The 25,225-nt window shown below is 41.6% G+C and overlaps 3 protein-coding genes across 5 annotated transcripts; 1 reads left to right on the forward strand and 2 right to left on the reverse strand.

Annotated features, from left to right (window-relative positions):
• The first annotated feature begins 135 nt into the window (after window positions 1–135).
• On the forward strand, window positions 136–15,479 carry sh3gl1b (SH3-domain GRB2-like 1b). Its single transcript, XM_053430211.1, has 9 exons — window positions 136–463; window positions 6,783–6,851; window positions 7,640–7,712; window positions 7,801–7,944; window positions 8,055–8,188; window positions 8,298–8,456; window positions 10,459–10,562; window positions 10,679–10,812; window positions 12,767–15,479. Exons 1-9 carry the CDS (start codon window positions 419–421, stop codon window positions 12,958–12,960), a joined length of 1,056 nt encoding a protein of 351 aa, XP_053286186.1. The 5' UTR covers window positions 136–418; the 3' UTR covers window positions 12,961–15,479.
• Window positions 15,480–15,899: 420 nt separating this feature from the next.
• mpnd (MPN domain containing) lies at window positions 15,900–22,381 on the reverse strand. Its single transcript, XM_053430205.1, has 13 exons — window positions 22,161–22,381; window positions 21,446–21,648; window positions 21,067–21,288; window positions 20,190–20,289; window positions 19,981–20,059; window positions 19,794–19,890; window positions 19,633–19,705; window positions 19,432–19,508; window positions 18,905–19,073; window positions 17,714–17,784; window positions 17,512–17,601; window positions 17,307–17,399; window positions 15,900–17,007 (listed from the first exon to the last, which is right to left on the reverse strand). Exons 1-13 carry the CDS (start codon window positions 22,162–22,164, stop codon window positions 16,921–16,923), a joined length of 1,365 nt encoding a protein of 454 aa, XP_053286180.1. The 5' UTR covers window positions 22,165–22,381; the 3' UTR covers window positions 15,900–16,920.
• A 1,043-nt stretch (window positions 22,382–23,424) lies between these two features.
• On the reverse strand, window positions 23,425–24,875 carry LOC128447848 (uncharacterized). Of its 3 annotated transcripts, none has more exons than XM_053430224.1 (4): window positions 24,827–24,875; window positions 24,114–24,505; window positions 23,867–24,008; window positions 23,425–23,600 (listed from the first exon to the last, which is right to left on the reverse strand). In XM_053430224.1, exons 2-4 carry the CDS (start codon window positions 24,493–24,495, stop codon window positions 23,513–23,515), a joined length of 612 nt encoding a protein of 203 aa, XP_053286199.1. In that variant the 5' UTR covers window positions 24,496–24,505; window positions 24,827–24,875; the 3' UTR covers window positions 23,425–23,512. The 3 variants fall into 3 exon arrangements, with proteins under 3 accessions (XP_053286199.1, XP_053286201.1, XP_053286200.1); XM_053430226.1 differs by having other exon boundaries at window positions 23,425–23,610; XM_053430225.1 differs by having other exon boundaries at window positions 24,835–24,863.
• Window positions 24,876–25,225: the final 350 nt, after the last annotated feature.

A 25,225-nucleotide genomic window follows, 5' to 3' on the forward strand; every position in this document is an offset into this window, starting at 1 on the left:
TCGGGTGTATTACCTGCTCCCTCCAGCAGGGGGCGGCGTGCACCAATTCAACCATCACATTAAATCTGATGAGTGAACTGGGGGGAACTTTTTTTTCTTTTTTCATTGTGGCCGCTGCGGGTCTGTTGCTCCCTGTGTCAGTAGCGGTCGGTGTTTCCAGACAGTGTTGCTGATAGCGGAGTGTTTCTGTTGTCCGTGGTTCGCCCCGTCGCCCCAGGAGACACACCGCGGGGGAGAGGCACCCTCGACGTGGACGTGGTCAGTTGGCGTGTCCCGACTTGGAGTGACGGCCGGGCGCTCCTATGATTCCTGCTACACATCTCTGCCCCGCTCCCTGACTGACTGCTCCGCGGACCGTGCTCCTGTCGCTGACCCATTTTACCACTTCGTCCGAGCTTGAGGGAAGCCGGGGCTCAAGATGTCGGTGGCGGGCCTGAAGAAGCAGTTCTACAAAGCCAGCCAGGTTTGCAGAAACTTTTTTCTCTTCTTCTCTTTGGCTAGCGGCTGTCAAGGCGGCGTTAGCCTCGATATTAGCACGAGTAGCTAACGGTTTGTGGCTGGCTAATGTTGATCACCGCTGTGTCAATGTGGATGATATTGTGTGTTAACTACATGAAACAAATAACAACAACTCGGGTCTGTGTTTAAACTATCAGGGTTGGTTCACATCTAGCGTTCCCTGTTCTTTTACAGCTAGCATTACAGTTAACAGTCATCTTTTCATGTGTTTTAGAACGTTAAAGTCTGTTGAACTAGCTCTAAGCTAACTTTATCTAATGTTGAGCAGCGGTATCAAGCTGTAATCACACGCATCTAATCGATATTTGTGTGATTTCAAGTGTGTCTCATGCAGTTGTGCAACGATTCGGGTTCAAAAGACACTCGGCACTTGGTGTAGTTTGCCTCAGGGTCCCTCCTGGCGAGCGACTATAAAACAACACAAGACAAAGTGGTGACTAATCTAAACCAGAATGTTAACATGTGGTGAAGCTGATGCAGTCAAATGCAAACTGCTTTTTGTAAAGCTCCTCTGAATCTTCCGATTATTTCCCAGCTGTGTGTCCTGTTAGTGTTGAAGTGAGTCAGGTCAATATTTAGGGCAGATGAGATATAAATACCTCCGAATTGGAAATGCCAGTGTTGTTCATGGAGGTGAAAAACACCGATGTTTTTAATGTAAGCCAGCTCTCTCGGTTATGGGTGGGGACGGGCAGAGATTTTTTTTAAATTTTTTTTAGGATTTTCTTTTCTTCCTTCCCCTGCTGATCTAAGCAGGAAAGACATTTGGTTTCTGCCCCAGTTTCCTGACAGGAACACAGTCAGATCCCTGTAGGTTTGACTGGGAGGAACAATAACACCGATTCACAAGCTGTCACGTCAGGCCTGGTGATAGTGAAAGTAGTGATAATGAATAGTAAATGTGATGGAGACGGTTTGTGCGTGAAGAATTGACCCTGAGGAGCGATGCAGAGAAGGGGGGAGTGTGTACGAGTGTGCTTTCCCGTTATTTCACTTCAATGCAGCTGCTTTTCTTGCCAAAATTCCATGAGAGTCAATAACACTTGACATAGCTCAGACTTTCTACTGCTGGAGGCCTGCAGGAAGTTGGCTGTGGAAATTACCTTGTGCTTTTCTGAGAAACTAAACAAAATCTGTAAAAAAACAAACATTCAAATGTCACTGAAACGCTCCCAAAAGGATGATAATCAAGAGTTTCAGGTATGACAGTGTGAGCAGATGTTAGTCCTGATTAGAGATGACAGATTTAAAGCTGTATCCAATTGGCTTTATATGAGTCAATTTGTAGTGTATCAAGCTAATTATGAATTGAACTGTCTCCTGGTTCTTCTTCTGTTTCAATGTAGAACAGAAAGTGAGTAAACCTATGGTTGGAGGAGAGGAAACCCGAAGATTAATTTAAGTTATCTATTACAAGATTGTAATGGATGACGCTGATTCAGGGAACCAGCTGACCCGAAGCTAAAATCCAACACATTACAAACTATATCTGTGGTTCTCACTGATCATATGTTCAGTTCATTTTTACAAGTTACTACCGGAGCCTTGCTGTTCTTGTCCTCACCCTCAGTTCAATACTCCTGACAACAACAGCAAAAAGTTTATAATAACTGCATAACAAGCCGCTTAGAAACATTCATATTTTGCACTTAAATATTGACTTTCTGACCAACCGCGTTAATCATGGCAAGGGTGTCAGGAGAGGTTAGTGTACGGATATATCAATTCAAAAGTAGAGTACAGATTAGTGCAGACTTCATTGAGGATTAAGCCTGTTTATGTGAATAATACTAAGTCTTTTATATAATCCACATTTTGGTAATTAATACTATTAATTGAGAGTCTTAATACAAGTGAGTAGACCGATCACTACTGGTGCATCTAATAGAGTCTTTTAGGAAGAGCAGAAGCAATTCAATGATATTTACTATGAGATTTTATGAGTTTTATCGTATCCTTATTTCAATATCTCTGGATGTATTGGATAATTTGAAGGCGATGCTGCATATCAGTATGATGATCAAGTTCTTCTTCATATTTGCATTATATTTTATATGATTTTTCCTCAATGTGATAAAGTATTAAGATTTTTCAGGTGTATGTGATTTGAGTTTGTCATTGCGTGTGATATCCAGTTTTAACAATTTATCCTGTGTCTATAGTAAAATAATTGTAGCATGATATATTACAATATCATGACATGAATGTATGATAACGTAAAGAACTTTGTTTTATTCATATCGCCCGACTCTACTGCTGATTGGTACACGGCTCCTGTGTGTATACATGCTTTGTGATTTACTTGACATCACCAGGAGGGAGTTTGAGTTTAAAGTTTCCATAAAGTATGGTGGGAAGATATTGGGAATGATTGCGAACCCAAAAAATATATCTCACAGTCAAAGCAGTTGCTAATGTCCATTGATGTAATGAGAATGACGACTAACTTCCTACGTAAGACCAGAAAGGCTGTGAAATCCCTATCACACCTTCACTTCTGGTGTCTGATCACAGTAACATCATTTCCTTGTGAAGTGTTATTTCCTCATGTACTAGACTGTCACAGCTTTAACTCTGCCTCTCATCTCTACCTACTTTGACCTAGTTTTCAGGTTTCTTAGTGACGTAATTTCTCAGCAGTGTGCAATCTCTGACAACAAGCTTTCGGTTTACCCTTTCAAATCTGTGGTTAAGATTTATTATAACATATGAAGGCTTTAACTTTAGCCATCAAGTCAAAATTGTGTGAACCTACACCAGTCTGCCACTTCCCCTCTTTATCTTGGTTGTCAGACAACCTTGTTCTGTGCAATTCCTGACGTCGTCTAAATCCAAACAGAAGCTTGAACTATGCCTTATGATAGTGTACAACCATTTAACTAATACCCTGTCATTATGATGAAAAGGATTCCTGTAGTAGACGGATCTCTCTGTGTAGCTGGGTTTTGTTTATACCAAAACTTCCCAATGATTACCTTTTGTGGATGTTTTTAAGCTCCTTTCATTTGAGCCTGTGTGCATGTAAATAACATTTTACACAGGTCTGAGGACTTGATGATCTCATTTAATAAAGCTATGGTGTTAAGTGGCCGACAGATTATTCTGATAATTAGTTTTTTTTACTTCCCAAATTCAGAAAAGACTAAAATCTTAACTTTAGTGGTATATAACAAAAAGGAAACACCCATCATGAGTTCAGTTAATCACCTTCAACACAAGTCTTGTAAGGCTGGTTTAACTACTTGGAAAGATAAGATATCAAAAGTTTTAGGTCGGCAGTCTGCAATCTTAACTTTACTTGGACGAATGCTGAGGAGACTGAGAGTTGAGGCTGTATCTTTACTTGTGACCTGAATCCCCTAAGGCCTCCTGTCATGTGCTTTCTGCACACAGCTGAGATTCAGCAACATAACCTCAGTATCCTGACACTAGACAGTGAAGCTAAAGACAGTCAGCTGCCTGCTGATGAGGCGCTGGAGTAACCTCGACTCTATTTGTTTTAAAAGAATCTTGAGTAGATAAACACATGCTGATGTTTACTCTGTGTACTGGTATATGAGCATCACCCATCATAAAACATATAAGCTTTTTTCGTAAGAGTCAAAGTCTGGGTTATTCCAGTAATAGCAAAATTGCCTTCAACAGCAGTTTGAGTCATGCAGGAAATGCGCTGCGGTTGCTCAATCGTAGATGAGGTAATATGAAGTAAAGGAAAGGATAGAAAAGTTGCCTGACCAATATACATTTTTGACATTTGATAGAAATCGATATGACATTTTTTCTGACAACAATCAGGCAATATGCACACGTTCCAAAAAATGTCAACGATGTGATGTCATTATCAAACCTTAATGACAAAGATATCCAATTCAGGCTTGATATCTGACACTCATTCCATCTTTCCTGCATTTCTTATTAAATTTGAAATAAAGTTCTCATCATACAGCCAACATGCTGATACACCTACAGTATTTTTGTGAAAGGCTCATATTGGCAATCTGGAAAGTTGTATATATTGTAGTTAGGGCTGAACGATTTGGGAAAATAATCTAATTGCGAATTTTCCCCAAACTATTGCGATTGCGATTTAATATGCGATTTTTTTATTTTATCCTCTTTTCCCCCCAAAAAAACCCCCGTAATGAATGATTTAAATATGACCAACACAATATTAGATACATATACTGTACAATATTCTTTCCCACATTTTTATTTAACTTCTCATTACAGAAACAAGAACAACAAATCGGTGTGCATTTAAGTAATTTAATCAAAGTCATTGTAAGTATTAACACAAGCCATGCACTTTTTAAAACCTGTGTGCAAAATTTACTATCTTGAGAATTTTTTTTTTTAAATTATAGGTATGTTACTGCTCCCAAGTCGGTAACATTGCCAGTGTTGGGAAGGATACTTTCAAAACGTATTCCGTTACAGAATATAGAATACATGCCTAAAATGTAATCTGTAACGTATTCCGTTACATTAACTAATCTGAGTAACATATTCTGAATTCTTGGATTACTTCCACATTGAATTGCATTTTATAAGTGTAGGAATGCGGCGTTGTTATAGTAAGTGGAGCAGCAGCAGTTTAAGCTCTGTGTCCGCGGATGCGGCGGGCCAGCTGGATGCGCTGGAAGGGCAGCGTGCGGATCAGTAGCTCCGTAGATTCCCGTTCATGTCCGGGTGGTCGTGCAGCGGTATAGAGGCGCCGGGCCTCAGCAGGAACACCCCCATGCTGAACACCTCCGTCTCGCAGATGTGCATGTAGGTGACCGGGGGGCTCTGGAGCCGCGCCGCCCCGGAGCTCGGCTTGCTTTTCCGGGGAGCGATTTTCAGGTCCGCCGCCCGCACCGTGGTCACTGGCGAGATGAGCTCGCTCTGTGTGTCTGACACGTCGGCCGAAGACTTTGGGACCCTGTAGGTGATGCAGGCTTGCTTCGCTATCTTCTGGATCGGAGGAGTTTTGTGGTCCCGCGGCATTCTTGCTGCGGGTGAGGAGAGCATCCCAGAGCCCTACTCTCTTTCGCACGTTTTAATCGCGCACGTTGCGATTAGAAAATCGCGTTTTATCATATCGCGATTTTATCGCAAATGCATTAATCGTTCAGCCCTAATTGTAGTCCAGGCCTTACAAATATACTTTATCTGAATTTAATGTAGTTCGACTTGTCACTAGAATCTCTCACTGTTAACATGCCTCGGAGCAATATATGACACTTTGTCAGGGCACTGCTTCAGGCTGGTTACAGATACAAGGCTGAAATATTGAACTTCTTTATTCCTTTTTCAGGATCTCCCTCTTGGTGTTTCATTAACTCAACAGATTGAAATACTCCCTCTGTTAATGATGCAGCGCAACATAAATAAAGATTAACCGCAGGGATGTAACAACTTACCTCAGAAAGTCAATGAACAAGAGCAAGTCAGGTTCATAACAGCATGGCATGGTCTGACTGAAGTTGTATTTCTTCAAAGGTGTAGTGAGTCAGTTTGACTGGAAACATGGCATAAACACAAGAAAGGCTTAGATTAGTTGTTGTGGTTTGCTTTTGCCTTTGTAGATCAATCTACAAATTGCAACCAAGGTCTTTAGTTTTGTCGGATTTTTATGATCGGAGTGTTGGCAATGGATGGGAATTGTGTTTCTACTCATTCTACATAGCTCATGGACACAGCAGTCAGGATACGATTTTTGTCTCTAAAAAAAGCACAAACTCTTCTCGTCACTCTAAAAATGAGCCAAATAATGATGTATAGCCATGTGTATACTGTACATGAACAGGAAAGCGTCTGTTTTCCATTTCTTGTTTTTTTTTCTGTGTCTGAGAGATCGCACTGGAAATACATGTGCTTTCAATCAACATATTCCAGTCTGCTTAAGTTGAAGCATATTGTCTTTACTGAGATAGAAATAATGGAGTGAGCTGGTCCAGTTCTTTTTCATCCTGCAAAGGGTAAAGCAAGGAAAGTGTGAATCACTTGTCATGTGGATTTTTAGTTTCTAGTGTTTTGCTGCAACTCTTGTTTAAGTCACCAGAGGAGTGATTGTAACAGATAGATTTGCACAATATTAACTGTATGCTGCGTTCCTCCCATACAGGTTCCTAAAAGATGTGTCAACGATTGCATTTCCTACACAGAGCAAACATGTCAACGTCTTAATTAGAAATAAGCTTTGGCTTGTTTCCAACTCAAATCAGAACCTCATGAGTGGCATTAATTCATTTGCACTCGTCTCTCTCTCTCTCTGCCTCTAGATGGTAAGTGAGAAAGTCGGAGGAGCAGAAGGAACTAAACTAGATGAAGACTTCAGAGACTTGGAACGGGTAAGAGAGGCATCTGTCTGTGGTCTTAAAGAAGAAACGTCTTTAATCAAAGCTGTGAGCCAAATTGTTTCCCTCAGTACACAAACATGCTGGTGTTTTTTGTGGGACTTCTTGATATGTGCAACTAATTTAAAGCATCATGTCTTCCGTGGTTGGTGAAGCAAATTTCCTGACCTCAGCGGTTATGAAGAAATTGTGTGGATGCCATTGAAAACTAATGCCATTAAATACCTGAAACGTTTAGAGTTAAGAAGATATGATCAGCTGCTTAAAATGAAATCAGTGAGTTACTCAATAAATGGTACATGTCTTTTGTCTAAAAATGCCCAAATTCACTGATGCCAACATTTAGTCTTCTAATATAGTTAGTTAAATATTTGGACAAAAGAAACCAACTAATTATAAGATTTAAACTCTGCACTGGAGCCCAGGTTTGGTGACCTAGGGTGCACCACGTTTATGAAGGCCTGGGTCCTCCTGCATCATCTGCAGGTTCGGTTTGAACCCGGCCCCAGCTGTGTGTCTTCCCAACTCTCTCCCCATTTCACAGTAGCGCTGTCCTATCCAGAAAAATTGCTTTAGAAAATAAAGAGAAATAAAATAACACACTGATGTGTATTAAAAAAATTCCTTAAAGTGCATGCATACACCTTTGATCAGAAAACCTCAAGTGATGAACAGCTCCTTTGCCTGTCAGTATTCTTGTTAGTTCTTTAACCACAGTAGTTGTATTCATGTCATGTTATGTATGTATGTGTGTGTGTGTGTGTGTGTGTTGTGTTATGTAGAAAGTAGATGTGACCAGTAAAGCAGTAGTGGAGGTCATCTCCAAAACATCAGAGTACCTTCAGCCCAACCCAGGTGAGCACAATATCTGTTTACATGCCGGAACATTCATTTAAATGGTTTAATCTATGTCATTAACATTTTTATAAACTTACTCCCCCAGCATCTCGGGCCAAACTGTCCATGTTGAACACCATGTCAAAGATCCGTGGGCAGGTGAAGAACCCAGGTTATCCTCAGGCTGAGGGGTTGTTAGGAGAGTGTATGGGCAAATATGGACGGGAGCTGGGAGAGGAAACAAACTTTGGTAAGATGTTTGTGAACATGTGGTCTGGTGTAGCTATGATTACTTTAAATGCTTTAAACTGTAAATGCACTAATGTCACTGAGTCTTTAATCTCTGTCTGTGTGGTTAAGGCGGAGCACTAGTAGACGTAGGAGAGGCCATGAAGAGAATGGCAGAAGTCAAAGACTCTCTAGACATCGATGTTAAGCAGAACTTCATTGATCCGTTGCAAGGGCTCTGTGACAAAGACCTCAGAGAGATACAGGTAGCTGAAACACTCACCACCTGTTATACGATAGGGAAACCCACTAATGGTCTGATGTGAAAAGAAATCAGAAAAACCTTCCTTTATCATTCCATTCTGATTTCTTCAGCACCACCTCAAGAAGCTTGAGGGTCGTCGCCTGGACTATGACTACAAGAAAAAGCGCCAGGGCAAGATCCCAGATGAGGAGGTCCGACAGGCCCTGGAGAAGTTTCACGAGTCAAAGGAAGTGGCCGAGACCAGCATGTACAACTTGTTGGAGACTGATGTGAGGATTTATTTGTTACTGTTAAGTGTGTGGTGTAGTAGTGTTTATCCTTGTGGCATCATTTCAAGACCAGTTCCTCTAAGACATCAGATATCTTCTTATAGATATATTTAACATAACTCCTTTTCAGACATTACCTACCGGTAAAATCCAGAGAATTGGCCCTGGAGTTTACCTGTAGTTTGCCTTTCACACGTGCACAACACAGCGGGGGCTTCTCTGCACAGAGGTGTTCAAAACAGCATCAAATCCTCTGCATTATTCAGGCGAGAGGTGGAGCAGCCGGGTGCAACAGAAAGAGGCAGAAAGCGACATATTGCCTCCACTGCCGAGATGATGTCTTTATGTTGACACTGTCGTCAGCTCTTATCACCACAAACTCTCTGGACATCTTCATCTGTCGGAAGAAGAGAAAAGAGAGAACACAGAGACTTGTGAGGCGGCTCTGGTAAATCTTGCTCCGCCTCCTCCTGATTAAATTCTACTGTAGAAACTTGCACATTTGCTTTCAAACATGAGTCCAGTGCATGTCTGAAAGCTATAGGGACATAGGTGACATCTACCTACTTTGAACAAATCAACAAATATAGTCTAAAAATACTGAATCTGAAGTTTCATTATGCAATTTTAAGATAAAGTCCCATATATGTAGCTAATATGAAGCTCGTAATAAGAGGCATTTAAAGGCCAATTATTCTCAGCCTAGACCTTCGAGTTATATTTATTGCTACGACTATCATATCAAACATTTGATCCCTTGCTTCCCTGTAGAGCTTTCCTGATATTTTGTTGTGGAAGGCCTCTGTCGAATGCACACCCACATGACAAATACACAGCTACAGTTTCACGTGTAAAGATCAGTGAAACACACCCATTCAGCACAAACAGCACGGGCACTGCAGATACGCAGTATTTAAATAGCTGTAGTTGAACAGCTATAACATTGAATCACTCATTGGTTTCAGCAGTGAGATCTTTTGTTTGCTTTGTACATGAGAGCCAGTGAACACGCCTCCAGGTGAGGGAGCACAGGAGCACAGAACAGCTGAGATCATTCTCTCAGGTGCCAGTTCATTACTGTTGGTACAACTACAGTGTGGATCCTTGACCCCAGCACGCCGGGACCTGTTCTGACAATAACTTTCAGTTTCGGTCACGTTGGCTCAGCTATCTACTGTACTTGACTTTTTATTTAGTCTGCATGTACCTGTAATCTGAAAAAAGATCAGGTTGGGTTTATACACTTTAAGTACTGAATATTTTTGGCTTAAGTTTGGAACAGTGGGAGGAAATGGAGATGCAGCTTCTATCTTTATTTATAGTCTGTGGTGGAAACTGTTATAGAGAAGAATTGATTCAACACTCTGACCACTTTGGCGGCTGTAGTCTGTGGTGCTGTTGAACTGTTTTACATTGTACAGAGAAGCATTTAGTTATTTTGGCTGACATTTATTAGACTGCACGTTTTTTATCTAGTGTAACCTATTGAAGTGCGCCTGTACATCTAAACTGATTTGTGTGTTTTTGTTACACAACAGTTCAGCAGGGGATTAGTAAAATTGAGGGAAAGTTGCCAATGTGAATATGACTACTACTACCAAGAGGAAGTCAGCCTGTTCCATGTTTCCTGTTTTCACTCTGTAGGCTCTGCCTCCTTCATTTTGTTTCCAATAACTGCCACATATGGGTAAATTTGAGTGAGAAAGATTTTTGACTGTGCAAACAGAAGTTGGATCAAATAACCCTAATTAAGTATTATCTTGAGATGAGGTTAAATGCTCAAAAAAGCATAGCAGAGCATGGGTTCTGATTATTCTGTGAAACAAATGTTCACATTATTTATTACACATGAACTTAATAATGATAATGTCTCTTGAAGGTGCAGTGTTATCTGAATTATTTGGGACAGTTTATCCTATGGAATTGGTAACACAGCATATGATTAAGCATTGATTGTCTTACATAAATATATATATATATGTGTGTGTGTATGTTTGTGTAGATCGAGCAGGTGAGCCAGCTCTCGTCTCTGGTGGAGTCTCAGCTGCAGTACCACAGACAGGCTGTTCAGGTGCTTGATGAGCTTTCTGACAAACTCCGTGAAAGGTGCAGTAATAAAAACTCGACAAATACCAACATATTGTACGGTGCAGCTCGGAGCTTTGTATTTATTATTCAAGATGCAAGTCTCATTTCCATTTATCCTTTTTTTTTTTTAACAGGATGAATGAGGCTCAGTCTCAACCGAGACGGGAATACACACCTAAACCCAAACCTATCTATGACTTTGGAGAAGACAACCATTCAAACGGCGGATACTCAACATCGATGGCCCCTCCATCCTCATGTAATTCAGGTAAGAAAAAACTGAAAGGCTCTAAAAACAAATACAAATTAAAAAAATTATTGTAGACTCATAACATTTTGTAATTTTAACCAATGCTTCTGTAAAATAGCATGTAACTAACCATGAAAGTTAAAATGATGAAGTGGCTGAGTGTACAGTTGGTGTCAGAGAACAACACAAAGAACAGTGGAAACTTTGTCCGGCATTTTTTGTTTTCACCCTGACACTCACTCTTTCTAAGTCACACAAAAGAACTACACAGGATATGTGCAGAAGAGCTGCCACATAACCACAACAAAACTCAGCTGTTTCTACACACACACTCAAAATGCACCAAGCGAAGTAACACACTCTTTCTTAAAAATCTGTCAGAAACTAAATTGTAAAAACAATTGATTGTTGAAGATCTGCAACCACTGTGCACAAACATGTCAAAAACATTCAGCACACATGTGTTTATCTTTCTCCAGTTTGAGGTTTTTTCAAGTGCTGGCATGCTCTGAATGTTTGACTCTCAACTGCTCTCAGTTGTTGACCATGAGAAAATGGATGTGTGTGTCTGTGTGAGGGGGAGGGGTTCCCGTTAGTGAGTGAGTGAGTGAGTGTGTGAGTGTTTGTGTGTCCTGTCCTGTCATCTCAATGGCCTTTCTCCAACTGACCCTGTTCCTTTTTCCCGTGACATCATCAGAGCCGTCTTTTCACTCGGCTAGATTGTCCTCTCGCAAACCCAGATTGTGTGAGTCCCAGATTGTGTGGGCCATTTTTTCTCTGTCACACTTTCAGTCATGGTCTTGAAACAGTCTGTGTTTGTGCAGCTTGTGGCGTGAGACGTATGAAGTTCGCTAGAAGCTTCCGCTCACTGGCTCGGCACAAAATTGGTTGTTGATTGTGCATGTGTAGTTAAACAGCGTTGTGTGTGTGTTTGTGAAATTGTATGAAATCCACATCTTGTGCTGTTGATACTGTAACCTGACTTAACTGACAAGTATTAACAGCTCTACAGTGACTGGTTCTGGCCGTATTTAATTTTAATATTTATTTACACAAAAGAAAAATCAAGATTCTCTTTATTTATTATACTGTAACATACATTCTTCTGTTTAGGGGTAACTTTTACATTAAGGGGAGACTAATCATAAATAATGAAATACAAAATTTGTGTACCCTGTGCTGGACCAAAGAAGAATAATTATTAGTTCAAGTATGCGCTGCATCATTAGCTGATACCTGGTTAGCTTTGTGTTAAACTAATGTCTTTCTTGCCAGGCTGCTAGCTCATTAATGACCTGACTGATTTGCAAGCTTGGTCTTATATTTCAGTGCTTGTGCTATTTAAAAAAAAAAAAAAAAAAAAAAAAAAAAAAAAAAAAAAGGGTCTTAAATCTTAATCTTATATAAAACTTGTATATATCTGTAGACACCCTGTTTTTTCATGTCTCACAATTTGCACATTATATAAACTGATTGTTTTAGCAACTGAAGAGTCTCTCATAATACAACCTATCTTTGGAGTAATGTCTCCAATAATACAAAGTGGTTAAGTAAATTTTTTCTGGCTTTATAAATGAACATAGTAAGGAGAAGAGCACAGAGAATGAGACCAGCACTTTGCCGTTCGCTCGCCTACCCAGCAGCCTGTGGGGTTGACTTGACACAATGAGAAAATTGTTTGGCGAAAGAAAAAAGGCCAGTTTGTGTTGGGAGCCTCATTCTCCTCCACTGAACTGTGAGAAGTAACAGAGGAGCAGATAGAACGAATAGAAGAAAAGTCCCACACAAACCTGGTTTCATAGGATGTGGTTGTGGATCTGCCTTAACTAATACTAATGTTTTTACTTGTGTATAAAACCATGTGACTTTTGATAGGCTGCTTTGGCTCTTAACTGTGTGAACTTATCCTGAATCCTTCCACCTCTCTTTCCATCATGTTCTTATTTTCTCTCCTTGCTTGTTGTTTCCTCAGCACCGGAGCAGCCGAGCTGTAAGGCGCTGTACGACTTTGATCCGGAGAACGAGGGCGAGCTGGGCTTCCGCGAGGGCGACATCATAACCCTGACCAATCAGATCGACGAAAACTGGTACGAGGGCATGCTGAACAGCCAGTCGGGGTTCTTCCCCCTCAACTATGTCGACGTCCTCATCCCGTTGCCACACTAATACAAAGAGAGCGAGAGAGCTGAGAGGAGACCGGTGGAGATGGAGAGAGCAAGTAGAAATAGCAGAGAGGGAGGAAAGTCAAGCCAAGGGAAGATCATTTTCACCTTCAGCACCAGTGACCACAGACGAGCACTTTTTGTCATCTTGTTCTGGGGGAAGCTGGTTCCATTTCAGAGTCCAGAGAAGAATTTCAACCCGTTTCACCCAAAGGTAAAAGGATTTAGAGATGGACAAGACACGTCATCACTTTTTATCCCATAGTAGGAAATATTTACTGATGAAACATTTCTAAGCAATACTTTTTTAATTAACTACAAATTACTGATATGATAAAGAAAATTGTGTTGAATCTGATGACTGGAATGATGCATTTATATTATTGTCTTTGTGCAACTGCAGTCTGTTTGAAACTCAGGTTGGTCACCAGTGTAAAAGTCCGTTTTCAGACTGGAGAGGCCCACTCCAACCTCACAGCTGATTAATATGTTTGATGTAACCTGACTGAAACTCATTCACATTTCAAAATTGAGAAACGATTATCTTGTCTTTAAGGAGATTTGGCCAGCGGCTCATGCTGCCTCCTGTTGGCGTGACTTAGAATTACTTTCACATAAACTAAAATGTGACTGCACATGAACATAAATGTAGTTCTACCTGCATCTATAAAAAGAAAACTTTCCTATTTTTAACGAGAAAGATGAGTCTAAATGTATCTCAGATTTGTGAGTCCGACAGTTTCCAGGTTGTGTTAATGCTCGTTTTCTCACCTGTGCATTGATGATGCTACAGTAGCGTCACATCACAACAGGTTATTTTCGTATCATTTCAGTATTTGATTTGAGGTTAGTCTCAGTTTACCACAGTAGTTTTTAAGAGTAGACCGACCGATTATGTGAGAAAACGTACTTGCACCTTGGTCCTCAGATGAGATTGATGTGTGTGTGACAGACTTACCTTGCCGTTATACAATGACCCAAAGTTTTAATGCAGACCTTGCACCTTTTTGTCACTTAAGGCGAGCGTGTGTAGAATGATTAGCCGTTCGTCTGCTATTCTTTTTGATAGAAAAGACAGAGCCAAAAAGTCTCTATAAAATGTTATAGTAACCTATCGCCTAGTGCGCTCGGATATTCTCAAGCAGCCATTTATTCATGTAGTGTTGGGTCTGTTTGTGTTATCATGTTACGCCTTTTGTCTTTTGAGCCCTGTTGTAGGCACCTGTTTACTCCCTGCAGTGCCTGATTAGACGACGCTGCTGGCAGCGACTCTCTCACTGAGATTCTTCAACGATTGTCCCTCTGTTTCTATCTGCCCTCATGTGTTTGAGAATGTGAACCTTGTTTCTGCTTTGAAGCCGTGTGCGACCCCTGTTATTCTGATCACTGACGACTGCTTTGATTTATTTGTTAGTGTAATGGGCTGATTCAGACTGGTGTTTTAATCTATTAAGACAAGGCTGGTTTCTTGTTTTGGATCGAGTCACAGTCGGCACAAGCCGCATGTGGAGTCTAGTACACTGTACTGTATGAGGGAAACACCTGGAGTGAAAGGGAAAACATCAAGGGAAAAATGATAATTGGTATAATTTGGAGAACCCTTGTTACCAATTCATCTTTACCAAACATGTCTAATCAGTCCGATTGTCTTCAGGGGTAGTTTTAATGAATGAAAAATACTATTTGAATGTGTCTGCTACATTCCCCCTGTTATTTGTGTTTGTCCCTCACTCCACGCTGCCAGACGTTAGTTTGGTCCTCATCTACACATGTTTACATCTCTGATCGTACAACATTTCATTGCTTGTATCAAGTTCAGGGCAAAGTTAAAAGACTGTAGGAGGTGCTGCCTGGGTCACACTGTAATAAAAAACAAGTCCTTGTTAGCTTTGTGTGAGTGCCTTTGGAAAAGAAAGGAGGGAAAATACCGCAACTAATACAGCAACCAAAACCTAACCTAGCTACTTAAAAAGACAATGGTTGAGTTTCTTTTTTTTTTCTTCTACTTTTGGTTTTATTTGTAGCCATTGGCACTTTTCCTGTGTAAAGTTGAAATGCATGTGTGCACATGTCTTGCACATTTATGACACTACAGCAGTTTCCTGAACATGTTGTGTTGAGATAATGTGACGTTTTGTCCACAAACCACCAGTGGAAACAGCATCCGTGTAGTTTAAACCTTGTGTGAAAAAAAAAATATCCCACTGATTTCTTTTTTTTTAAAGGGCTATGCATTTGTTTGATCTGTCTTAAATACTCTTTTGAACAGTGTAAAATCACTCTGGCTCTCTATAGTATTATTTTTTTATATATAAGACCGTTAAAACGTTTTAAATTAATCTCTGCATGTAGTCCTATGTTACACCTTGTAAGTGTATGTCTTAGATTTCAGTTTCCCTTTTACGTGAGTACAGAATTTAACCGCAATATTTTGTCTTTTATTATCAAAGTATTTGTACGTGCCTCCCCCCCCCCCCCCCCCCCAACTCCACCCATTCTTACAATAAACAAAAAGGAAAAATGTGTTGTGTTTGATCAATGTTGAGGTCGTCTGACATCAAATCATGGCTTTGAAAATCCATTCAACTCACTAGAGCACCTAAAAAATAAAAAACTATAATTACTGCCCCATGGTTTTTATGCCTCTGACTACCAGTGCAGTTCAGTATCCATTCTTCCAGACTCATGATGTCACATTGACATTTAACCAATGAAATCGAACCGAGTGACAACTGATCGAAATTCAATGACAGTCCCTAAAAGTAAACTTGAGATTTTTTTAAGAGGCTATAAACATGATTTGAGAGGCTACTGTGATCTTGACCTTTGATCCCCAAATTCTACTCACTTCATCTTTGATTTCAAGTAAACATTAGTTCCAAATATGAAAAGTTTCCCTGGAGGTGTTCCAGAGAGATAAACAACAAAAAAGAGATAGACATGTTTAAATAGTTCCAGTGTGTATATTTTAATGCTTTGTGGGTAATCAATCAGCAGGCTTAAGGCAGAAGTCTTCACACATGTACATCACATAGTCCACAGTTAATAAATACAGTACAGCTGGAGAGGAAGCAATCATGAGTCCTAACAACAGGACTCATGTCTGGTGGAACCTGACAGGGACACAGTAGAGGCACATTCACAACGCAACACACACACACACACACACACACACACACACACACACACACACACACACACACACACACACACACACACACACACACACACACACACACACACACACACACACACACACACACACACACACACACACACACACACACACACACACACACAGGTTTGTTAAAAAGAAAACTTGTTTGTCAAAATGGATTTTTACTCTACTGCAACCCTTCGATTTGACTTGAGCGACAAAAACATTCACAAACCAATTTCCGAGTATAGTTTAGGTCACTACCATTTTTTTTTTTTTTCTCATGTTTTCAGCCCAGTCACTGATCCTGGTTTACTCTATAAAGGCAATTACAAGGTAACGTTGTATATATCTGCCACAATCTGCTCATAGCACAGGAAACTGGCACCGACAGGCACATAGGTCCATGTGTAAAAGGTAAGAGGCCGGCGTTCCTCCATGGGCTGATGTCAGGTCCATGAAACACTTCCATTTAGTGTCATTAAAACAATATTTCACTATTGGTTTTCAACACTTAGTTCCCTGTTCTCGAATCCCGTTCTCATGTTGGCAAAATAAAAGGTCCTGGGGTGACTCACATCACAGCTTTAGCACCTTCAGTGTCATTGACGTGTGTTTTAACCCGTGATGACGCTGCATCAAATTAAGCATGAGAGAATTCAAGGCATCTACATGTTTTTCAGAGCAGGTTTTACATTGTTTACGCTCGTGGCACCCGAGACCTGGTGGCTCTGCACAGGAGGAGTTTGAAATGAAACAACTTGAGATGGAGAGCGGCCATGTGCACACGAGCAACAGCGGCTCCGCTCAGGGCATGCAGCCCAGCTGACTGTAGACATGCTCCAAGATCTGCGAGTAGGCCTGGTCTTTGGGGGCATGGCAGCTCAGGGAGCCCTGAGGAAGGAGACACACATTGTAGGTCAGATGCAGGAGCTTCAGGAATCCTGACCACATCCCTTTACAGCTAAGGTTACATCCACACTCCTACTTTTCCATTTGAGAATGCACGAATGAGACCTATCACGTGAAATGCATTTTCCAACATGTTAGTTTGGACGTGGATCTAAACTGATACGGAGCCAAAACGTGTGGCCGGAGATCGTTTTTGGCTTGAAAGCGCCATTTTCAAACAGAAACGTAGTAGTATGGATGTGGCCTAAGTTAACATCTATTTTGTCTTCCATTAATCCTACCTTGATCTTGTCCATCATGGTCGTGTCAGGGCACCAGTACTGGCTGAACTGGACGACATCGGGAGCCGCCCTGTAGTAGTCGACCAGCAGCATCTTCGGATAGAAAAAAAAAACATGTTTAATGGTTATTTATAAAAAACATGATACGTGTATTGATTTCTCTGTTGCATTTGTTTTCACAGCTCTGACGCTGCAGTATCGGTACCATCTCATTCAGGACGTCACTGGTGAGGAAGTTGTCTTGTACGTAGGTCACCTCCACAGCCACTGGGATGCCGTAGTCATTGGGCCGTTGCTGCAGGAACACAGATGAGACACAGGTTTTTCATAAAGCATCAATAAACGTCTCTGACATTAAATTAGACAACGATTAGATGAAAGTCTTTTACTTATGACTGTGTCCTTACCTCAGGTGGTGGTACAACCCAGAATGGAGTGATTGTGGAAGCCACACCTTGATTGCCGTGATAATATGGTCCTGTTGAAAAGAGAACAAGTTAAGATCTAAATGATGACGAGGTTTAGACCAGACAAACTGTGAGTTCCTGATAGTGATACCTTCACTTGCCCTGGCAAATACTGGAAATTTAAGAAGTTTCCATTTCAGAAAAACAGGCAGTGAAATTTACCTTAAGGACACTGGTGACACTTTGGTTACAAATTATTTTGTTCATATTTTACTGCTCTCATTGAAGTGATCAACCTACAGGTACTCAAAAGTGAACATGGACAAAAAGCCTCACTTTTTGCTTTATTTCCTTGCAAAACACTATGCAGTAAAAAATATAATTTATTTTATAAGACAAAAAAGTTACAGCTTTTCTTTTTACAAAACTTATACACAATAAAATAATAATGCCGGAAAAGTTATATTGTTAAAGGAATTGCACTTTTAGCTCAATGCAACAGAACCACTCTTCTATGGTGTTTTATTGTGTTATGGTTTAGTGGATGTTTGTCAGTGCAGTTCTGTAGCTAGTTTTTTTCTTCAGTCTGCGTTAAGTGCCCTAAACCAAAGGGCCTTGGGGATTAATAAAGTCGTTTTGCATTGTAATGAATTTTGTGATTGGGAAATAAACAGCACTGTTTATTCAGATGGCTTTGATAGCAGCTGAGGGTATTTGCATGAAATTAATCTGTTGACACTTTATCCCATTACCTTATTTCATTTTTATTAGAGTACATTATTGTAATGTTTTTCTCTCCCTGTTAATGGGGTTTCCAAGTAGTTTAGTCTCAGTCTTATTGAGGGTGAAGGTCAGAGGAGGTTGCACCTTGAAGTTAAACCCTATGAGACAAATTGTTCATATGGCCATAGAGATCAAATTTGATCAATGATGATAACCATATCTGACCCTGCAGTTCACTTACTGTACTAACATTGTAGCTAGATCCTCCTCCTCTGTAAGGTATATAGAGCTACTTCAGGGAACTTATTCAATTCTATTTGACTTCCATGCAGGGACTCACTAGTACTAGTGAGTACTAGTACTCATCAGTAATTAATAATATTGATAGTACATGTTTTCATGGAGGGATAAGTTTTTCCAAGACAGTTTTATATACAGATCAATAATCAATAACAGTCGCACACTGACCACATATGATGCCCAGACAGGGCTGGAAGCCGTTGTTTGAACCCTGCAGCCTCAGCTGGTGGTCCATCTGGGAGTCAATGTCCTGCAGCGAGGGCAGAGCCGGACCTCGGGGGTGACTGTGGTACCAGCCCACCAAAGACAGCCCGCGCATGAACAGGTTCTGACAGATCTAGACCAGAAGAAACAGGACAATACACTGATTTAACAAAAGGGAGATATGGTTATTCTTAATACATGTGCACACCTCCAGGCTTAGCATACATAGCACATAGTTCCATTCCCGGCCAGTCAGACCACTTCCTAACTGTAATTTTTCTCCCTCTACCCTGACATCCAGTTTCCTGCCTCCTCCCTCACTCTGCCAACAAATAAAATCTTAAAAATGTCCCAGAAAAATGAAAAAAATGCTGCCTGCTGAACTGTCCTGGGGCACAGACAGAGGCTGAGAATCTTTAAAATGTCTGTCATTCACCTTCATGTTGTCTGAGGGCATACATGACTGATTCACAGTCCTTGTGTTACTGTACCTCCTCCTCAACAGCAGAAGCATGGTCTCTATCCGCCAGCCTGGTCCGACAGGGGAAAGCCCTTAAGACTGTCAGCACTGAAATACAGCAACGATAAAGAGAAACACGCTGGTGATGAAGAAATCCTCATTTTCATCTTCTGCTAACATATACCTATTTGTTGTTGCTTATTCCTATTTCTACGGTTAACGTCCCACTCACATTGTGTGTTGGTGTCCCACCGTCCTCCGAGGTATCCCACCACCTCACTGGTGGTCAGGTGACAGTGAAAGTCCTATAAAAGGACAAAAAGCAGGTAACTGTGTGTTTTCAAATATGGGTCAGTGTTTCGTTATCCTGCCTCAGCTGCGACGGTAGCTCACCATCAGCAGCAGAACATTACTGGACACGGCCACGTTGAAAGGCTGAAATCTGTTGATGGCTGAGAAGGCTGACAGCTCCACTAGGGTGTGCAGATCTCTGAGGAGACAAGTTAGAGTCTCATTCACCGCATGTACATTATGATAGTCATTCAAAATTACATAGATCGGTCAGAATAACAGGAAGTACCTGGCAGCGTCTCTGGTGCCCAACGTGCAATATCTGACAGGAATTCTCTCTCTGTCAGTTCTTCGAGAAACCATGACATCTGTAACGAGCATCAGAAAGGTTTGAGACGAGAGGAGAGGAGAGGAGAGGACGAAGACGAGGAGGGGAGAGGAGAAGAGAGGAGAAGAACAGGAAGAGGAGGAGGAAAGGTTAAAAGAGCCGGATCGTACCACTTAAGCCAGGTTTGCCGTTCTTGTTCTTCTCATCTGCTTGCACGGCCGTTTTCCCCTCCTCTTCATCCTCGTCGTCATCCTCCTCACTCACCAGGCTCTGACATTACAGGATATAGGACACAGGGTAGAGACAGTCATATAAACTATCAGGGGAACACTGATATAAACTATCATGCCCGAGGGTCCCGGAAATAAAAGGTGAAAATATCATTGAAGAGAAATGGCTTGATAATATAAACTTTTTGTTAAGATGGATGATTAATGGCCAAAAAATCATCTGTTTCATTCCAGATCTGGGATTTATGTCTAACTTTATAAAACACTGTATATTTTCACCTCTTCAGGCCTCTAACAATCCTCCCCATTAAAGAGTGTGATGAAGGAAAACTGCTCATTTCCACAGTGAATCTGTGAGGGGTCAGGGTAATGCTGTTTCCAGAATATCTACGCCTCAATGTAATGGACTGTGGATTATAAGATTATAGATTTTTCTTCCTCTGTGAGCTAATCCGAAAAAGTTCGGATCTTTCCCTTGTTATAGAATTCATCACTTTTCTTTTAAAATCTGACTTCTCTCTTCTTCCCACTCTTTTTCTCTCTTAACGTTCTGTCTCTGCACTGATATAAGGTAAGAGAATTTCCCTGGTGATGGATCAATAAAGTTTTATCTTATCTTATCTTAACTTATTAACTCTCTGATAAGATATGTACTACAAGTAAACAGGCTTTTCATTCAGCTTTGTTGTTATTTGCACAGAATTAGAAACTTTTACAAGAAAATATGTTCTAATTTCAGTATTTTGAGTCAGATACTTAGCTTTGTTCAGAAAAGGAGAAGATGAAGAAGAAAAAGGATCCAGCCCCTTGGTCTCACCATGTCTGCGCTGGGCTGGTACTTGTGCAGCCAGGTGGTTTTATACTGGACCAGTTTCTGCCCCCGGTATCGTACCGACGCCCAGCCACAGCCTGACTTCTTGGCCGGGTTGACCAGACGTTTGCAGTGAGTCGCCCAGGCACTGGGGGAGTTGAAGATCTGACCCGTCTCCACCCATCGGATCTTCCCATCATTCAAGAGGTCCCCAACAAAGTTCTTACCCTGAGGAAAGAGAGAAGAGGAAGCCCATGGGAGTGTTTACACCCCCAAAAAAAATCACCTGGTGCAAGTCAGAGACACCGGCCAGCCTCCCCAGACACAACTCAATACATACATATTAAACATTCTCCCTGTCTTCTGCTATGCTGTGTGTTATTACCAGGTAGTGGATGGCCAGCACGCCGTCCCCTGGCTCCACCAGGCCGTCCTTCAGCAGAACCCTCAGGGTGATGCCCCTTCGGGTCAGCAGGGATCCCCGGCCAGAGCTGGACCTCAGTTCTGCCTCCTCCCCTCCGCTCAGCTCCTCCTCATCCTCCTCTCCTCCATCTTCCACCACCTGTGGTGGGCTGGGTGGCTCTGAGCCTGGGAGGACACACACACACACACACACACACACACGCACACACACAGAGGATCAGGTCTGCTGGAGGGATGAGGGGGTGTCGTGTTGATGTTGGAGCCTCATGTTAGCTTGTTATGGTCCATTGACATCGTGTTTACTCATTGAACCAATGTTACTGAGAGGTTTCCACATTACAAAGCACCTGACTGCCAGTGCAACATCTGTATATGGAGGTAACATCAGGATTAAAGTATTCGCTCCCTTTACAGTGACTTGCTAACGAGCGCTCCACTGTAATGGCAGCCGGCCTCATTTATTAGTGCTGCATATTAAAAATGATAGCCTCCTTCTTTCCGGTTCAGGGAATCTCACACGGACGGAAATCAAAAAGAAAATCGAAACTGGCGTTTCCGTGAATACGAGCAGAGCCGTGCGGGCTGTTCTTTTGTTTCTGCTCGGCTGTCTCCGCAGGAAGAAGCTCCCCCCCTTCATGTCTCCCTCACATTTACAATCATCTGTCCATTATTCTCACCCATGTCTCTGAACGCCTTCAAGTCCAGCCCCGTGGAAGAGCGGTTTGTGTTCCGGATCAATCGCAGCTAGTGAGGGGGTTCGAGCGCGGGCTGATTTCACGGACACGCACACACACTTCGCCACAATGGCTCCGGCTATTATTCAAAACATAAAATGAAGGCGTGTGTGTGTGGTTCCGCGTGTAGTTTCCTTGTTGTGTTGCTTTAATGTCAGGTCCCCTCCCCTTTCTTTCTTCCTGCGTCCTTGTCAATGTGTGTGTCAGTGAGTGTGCGTGTGTGTGTGTGTGTGTGTGTGTGTGTGTGTGTGTGTGTGTGCGTGAGTGCCGGTCCACGCGCACTACCATCAGCCCTTAAACACCTCACAGTCAATATGAAGTCATGATATTAACGTAGGTTTGTGGATATTTGTTTTGAAAGATCTTCATGTTTCAGCGGTGCAGCGATAAATCTGCCCCCCGGAGAAGAGGAAGTGTGGTCCCGCTGTCAGGAGACTCACACACGGTCCATCCGGGAAACTGTGTGTAGAACACACTGCCCGGTGACCGAGCCCGCAGGTTTCGAACACACGGAACACTCTCCGCTGCTTGGAACTGGGTTTTCTGCACCGAGCGCCTTCATGTTAGCGAGGAGACGGGCTGACGTACAGGGAAGCAGCCAGCAGGGGGCGGTGTGTTTTACCTGAGTCTGCCCATCTATACCGCCACCTGGTGGTTACACTGCTCCAGGTTCACAGGATACACTGCGGAAAGTCCCAGCTCCAGATTTGTGGATTTGTGGATTTTTGTTGAATTTTTTATTCAAGAATTTTTGAATTCTTGAGCGTGGTAATGTGAGACATCTTTTACATTTGCTCCCCTCTAGACGAGCTAAAATTATATATCAGTAAAGTGTACACATTTTCCCATTAATTCATTTCAGGTGGTTTCCTAGCAATGGAAATGATCAGAATGTCTTCAGGACAAAGGGCAGTGAAAATATGATTGTTTCTAAAAAGTGGTCTTGTGTCTCGCTTTACCCCAGCTTAGGGATAGAGTGAGACAGACCAGAGAAATCAAGGGGGTGGAAGTGATCCACTTACTTGTTCCACTTTAAAACTACCATAACAACACATGTTTGTAATAGTTAAAATCCTGACAGCTAGATTGACAACCACACATTCCAAAACTAATATGGGACTAGTAACAGAATCATGGGGATTGGTCAATTAAGCACATTTATTTAAACACTTGAAAGTAACTCAGAACAAAGTCATATACAACGTAATATAATTCAAAATGCTTTAATTAACATTCAAATGACAGATAGAACCAGTTAGATTAGAACAAAGTCATGGGACCATAATCAGAACCAGCTATAACAGCCTGGGACTCAGATCAGGCCTGGGACTGGGTTCTCCTCTCTCAGCCGATGTGATAGAACCAACTTCCTTTTGTCCTTTTCTGTCACAACCTCAATCAAATAGAAAGTTTAGAATCAATGTGCAATCAGTAGGCTACTATTGGTATAAAGGTACATTGTATTTCGTTTCAGTCGATTCATTTTTTCCAGTTCACAGGTTCACAACATTACTAATAGCATTTGTTTCAGCATTCTGCCAATAGCTAGCTGGTCATTATCACAAGCCGCTCAGTATCAGTCTGGTGCTCTCTAATGTATCATGTGTACCTCCATAAAACATTTGCAACTAAATAATTAATTCTGTCACCTGTCCATCACTACAGCCAGATGTTCAAAGAACTCCTCCACTGTAGATTCATTGAAGGCTGTAGCTCTTCCCAGGGATGTTGCCTCCGGAGTTCGGGCAGAGAGATGGCGACGTGCTAGGAAGTTGCCAAACCACTCTATTCCTAAAGAGTAGAGAATTCATTATTATAAGATTTAGCTTTGTGGCAAGGTCAGTTGGACTAAGTTAACCTACAGAATCATGTGATCTCTTGCACACCCTAGCTTACCTGCACATTGTTTCTCTGTCCAATTGGCAGGGACAGGGATATTGTTTTTCTCTGCATATTCAAATGCCAGTTCACGGCACTGAACTGGAGCAAGCAGGCCATGGAACTGGTCAGCTAGTTGTTTCAAGTGTTTGGCAAGCTCCTCCTCCATCTCATCTGTGAATATTCTCTTTGCCTCAGCTACTACACCCCAGGCTACTGATTTTACTTCTCCTTGCTCTTTTTTCTTTATGAATCTTTTGAGGGTTGTCTTGTCAATATTTCTATCCCTTCCAGCTTTTCTTAAGGACTTCTTTCCTTGCATGACCTCAGCGGCTGCAGTCTCCATCTCTGCGAGGGGTGTTTGGCCCCGGGTTGTCTTCCTGGTGTAGTTTCTTGGCATGATGGCTTTTCTACAATGTTTATGACATTAATAAAAAAAACATATGTAATTTAACTTGTGCTTCATGGTGGAGTCAACTGAGACCCACAGCATTTGTCTCACTGTACCAAACAGCCACCATTTTAGTAAAAACAACATCTCTTAGCAATTCAGGCTAATCTTCAGCTAGCATCAATCACATGGTTTTATATGTTGGAAGTTCACCAACATGTATGATATAAGTTTGTCTACCTGAATCAACTTGTTTTGACACAACAGTTGATTAAGGGCAAAGCAAGAACATTTACTTTTACATGCAAAAGACAAATTTTTGTAAAAAAAACATAGTCACCACAGCACCAGCACCAACTTCTCCTTCATGGCAAGGGGGGAATGGGAGGGGCTTGAAAACATAATGGTCACATGACCACAAATGTGTTCCGTTGCCTAGATACAGGGGGTGTCTCACATTACCTGATGTCTCACATTACCCCGCTCTCTCCTCTACTATGGAACCTCACTTCTGTCTGTGAAATAATACAGATGAATTCTAGATCATAATTATATGTCACTCTTTAGAGACACCTGTTTTTTTTTGTACCTTACTCTTGTTAAGGGTTAAGGGCAGAGGATGCCACACCGTGTTGATTTGTGAATATTGGCTATAGAAATAAAATGTGATTTATTGCTTGAAGTTATTCTTTGGAAAAAGGTTATTTCTCCATCTTGAGATTCACGTGCAATGTCCTGG

The sequence above is a fragment of the Pleuronectes platessa genome, chromosome 9 (genome assembly GCF_947347685.1).
Source record: "Pleuronectes platessa chromosome 9, fPlePla1.1, whole genome shotgun sequence".
NCBI classification, from domain to species: domain Eukaryota; kingdom Metazoa; phylum Chordata; class Actinopteri; order Pleuronectiformes; family Pleuronectidae; genus Pleuronectes; species Pleuronectes platessa.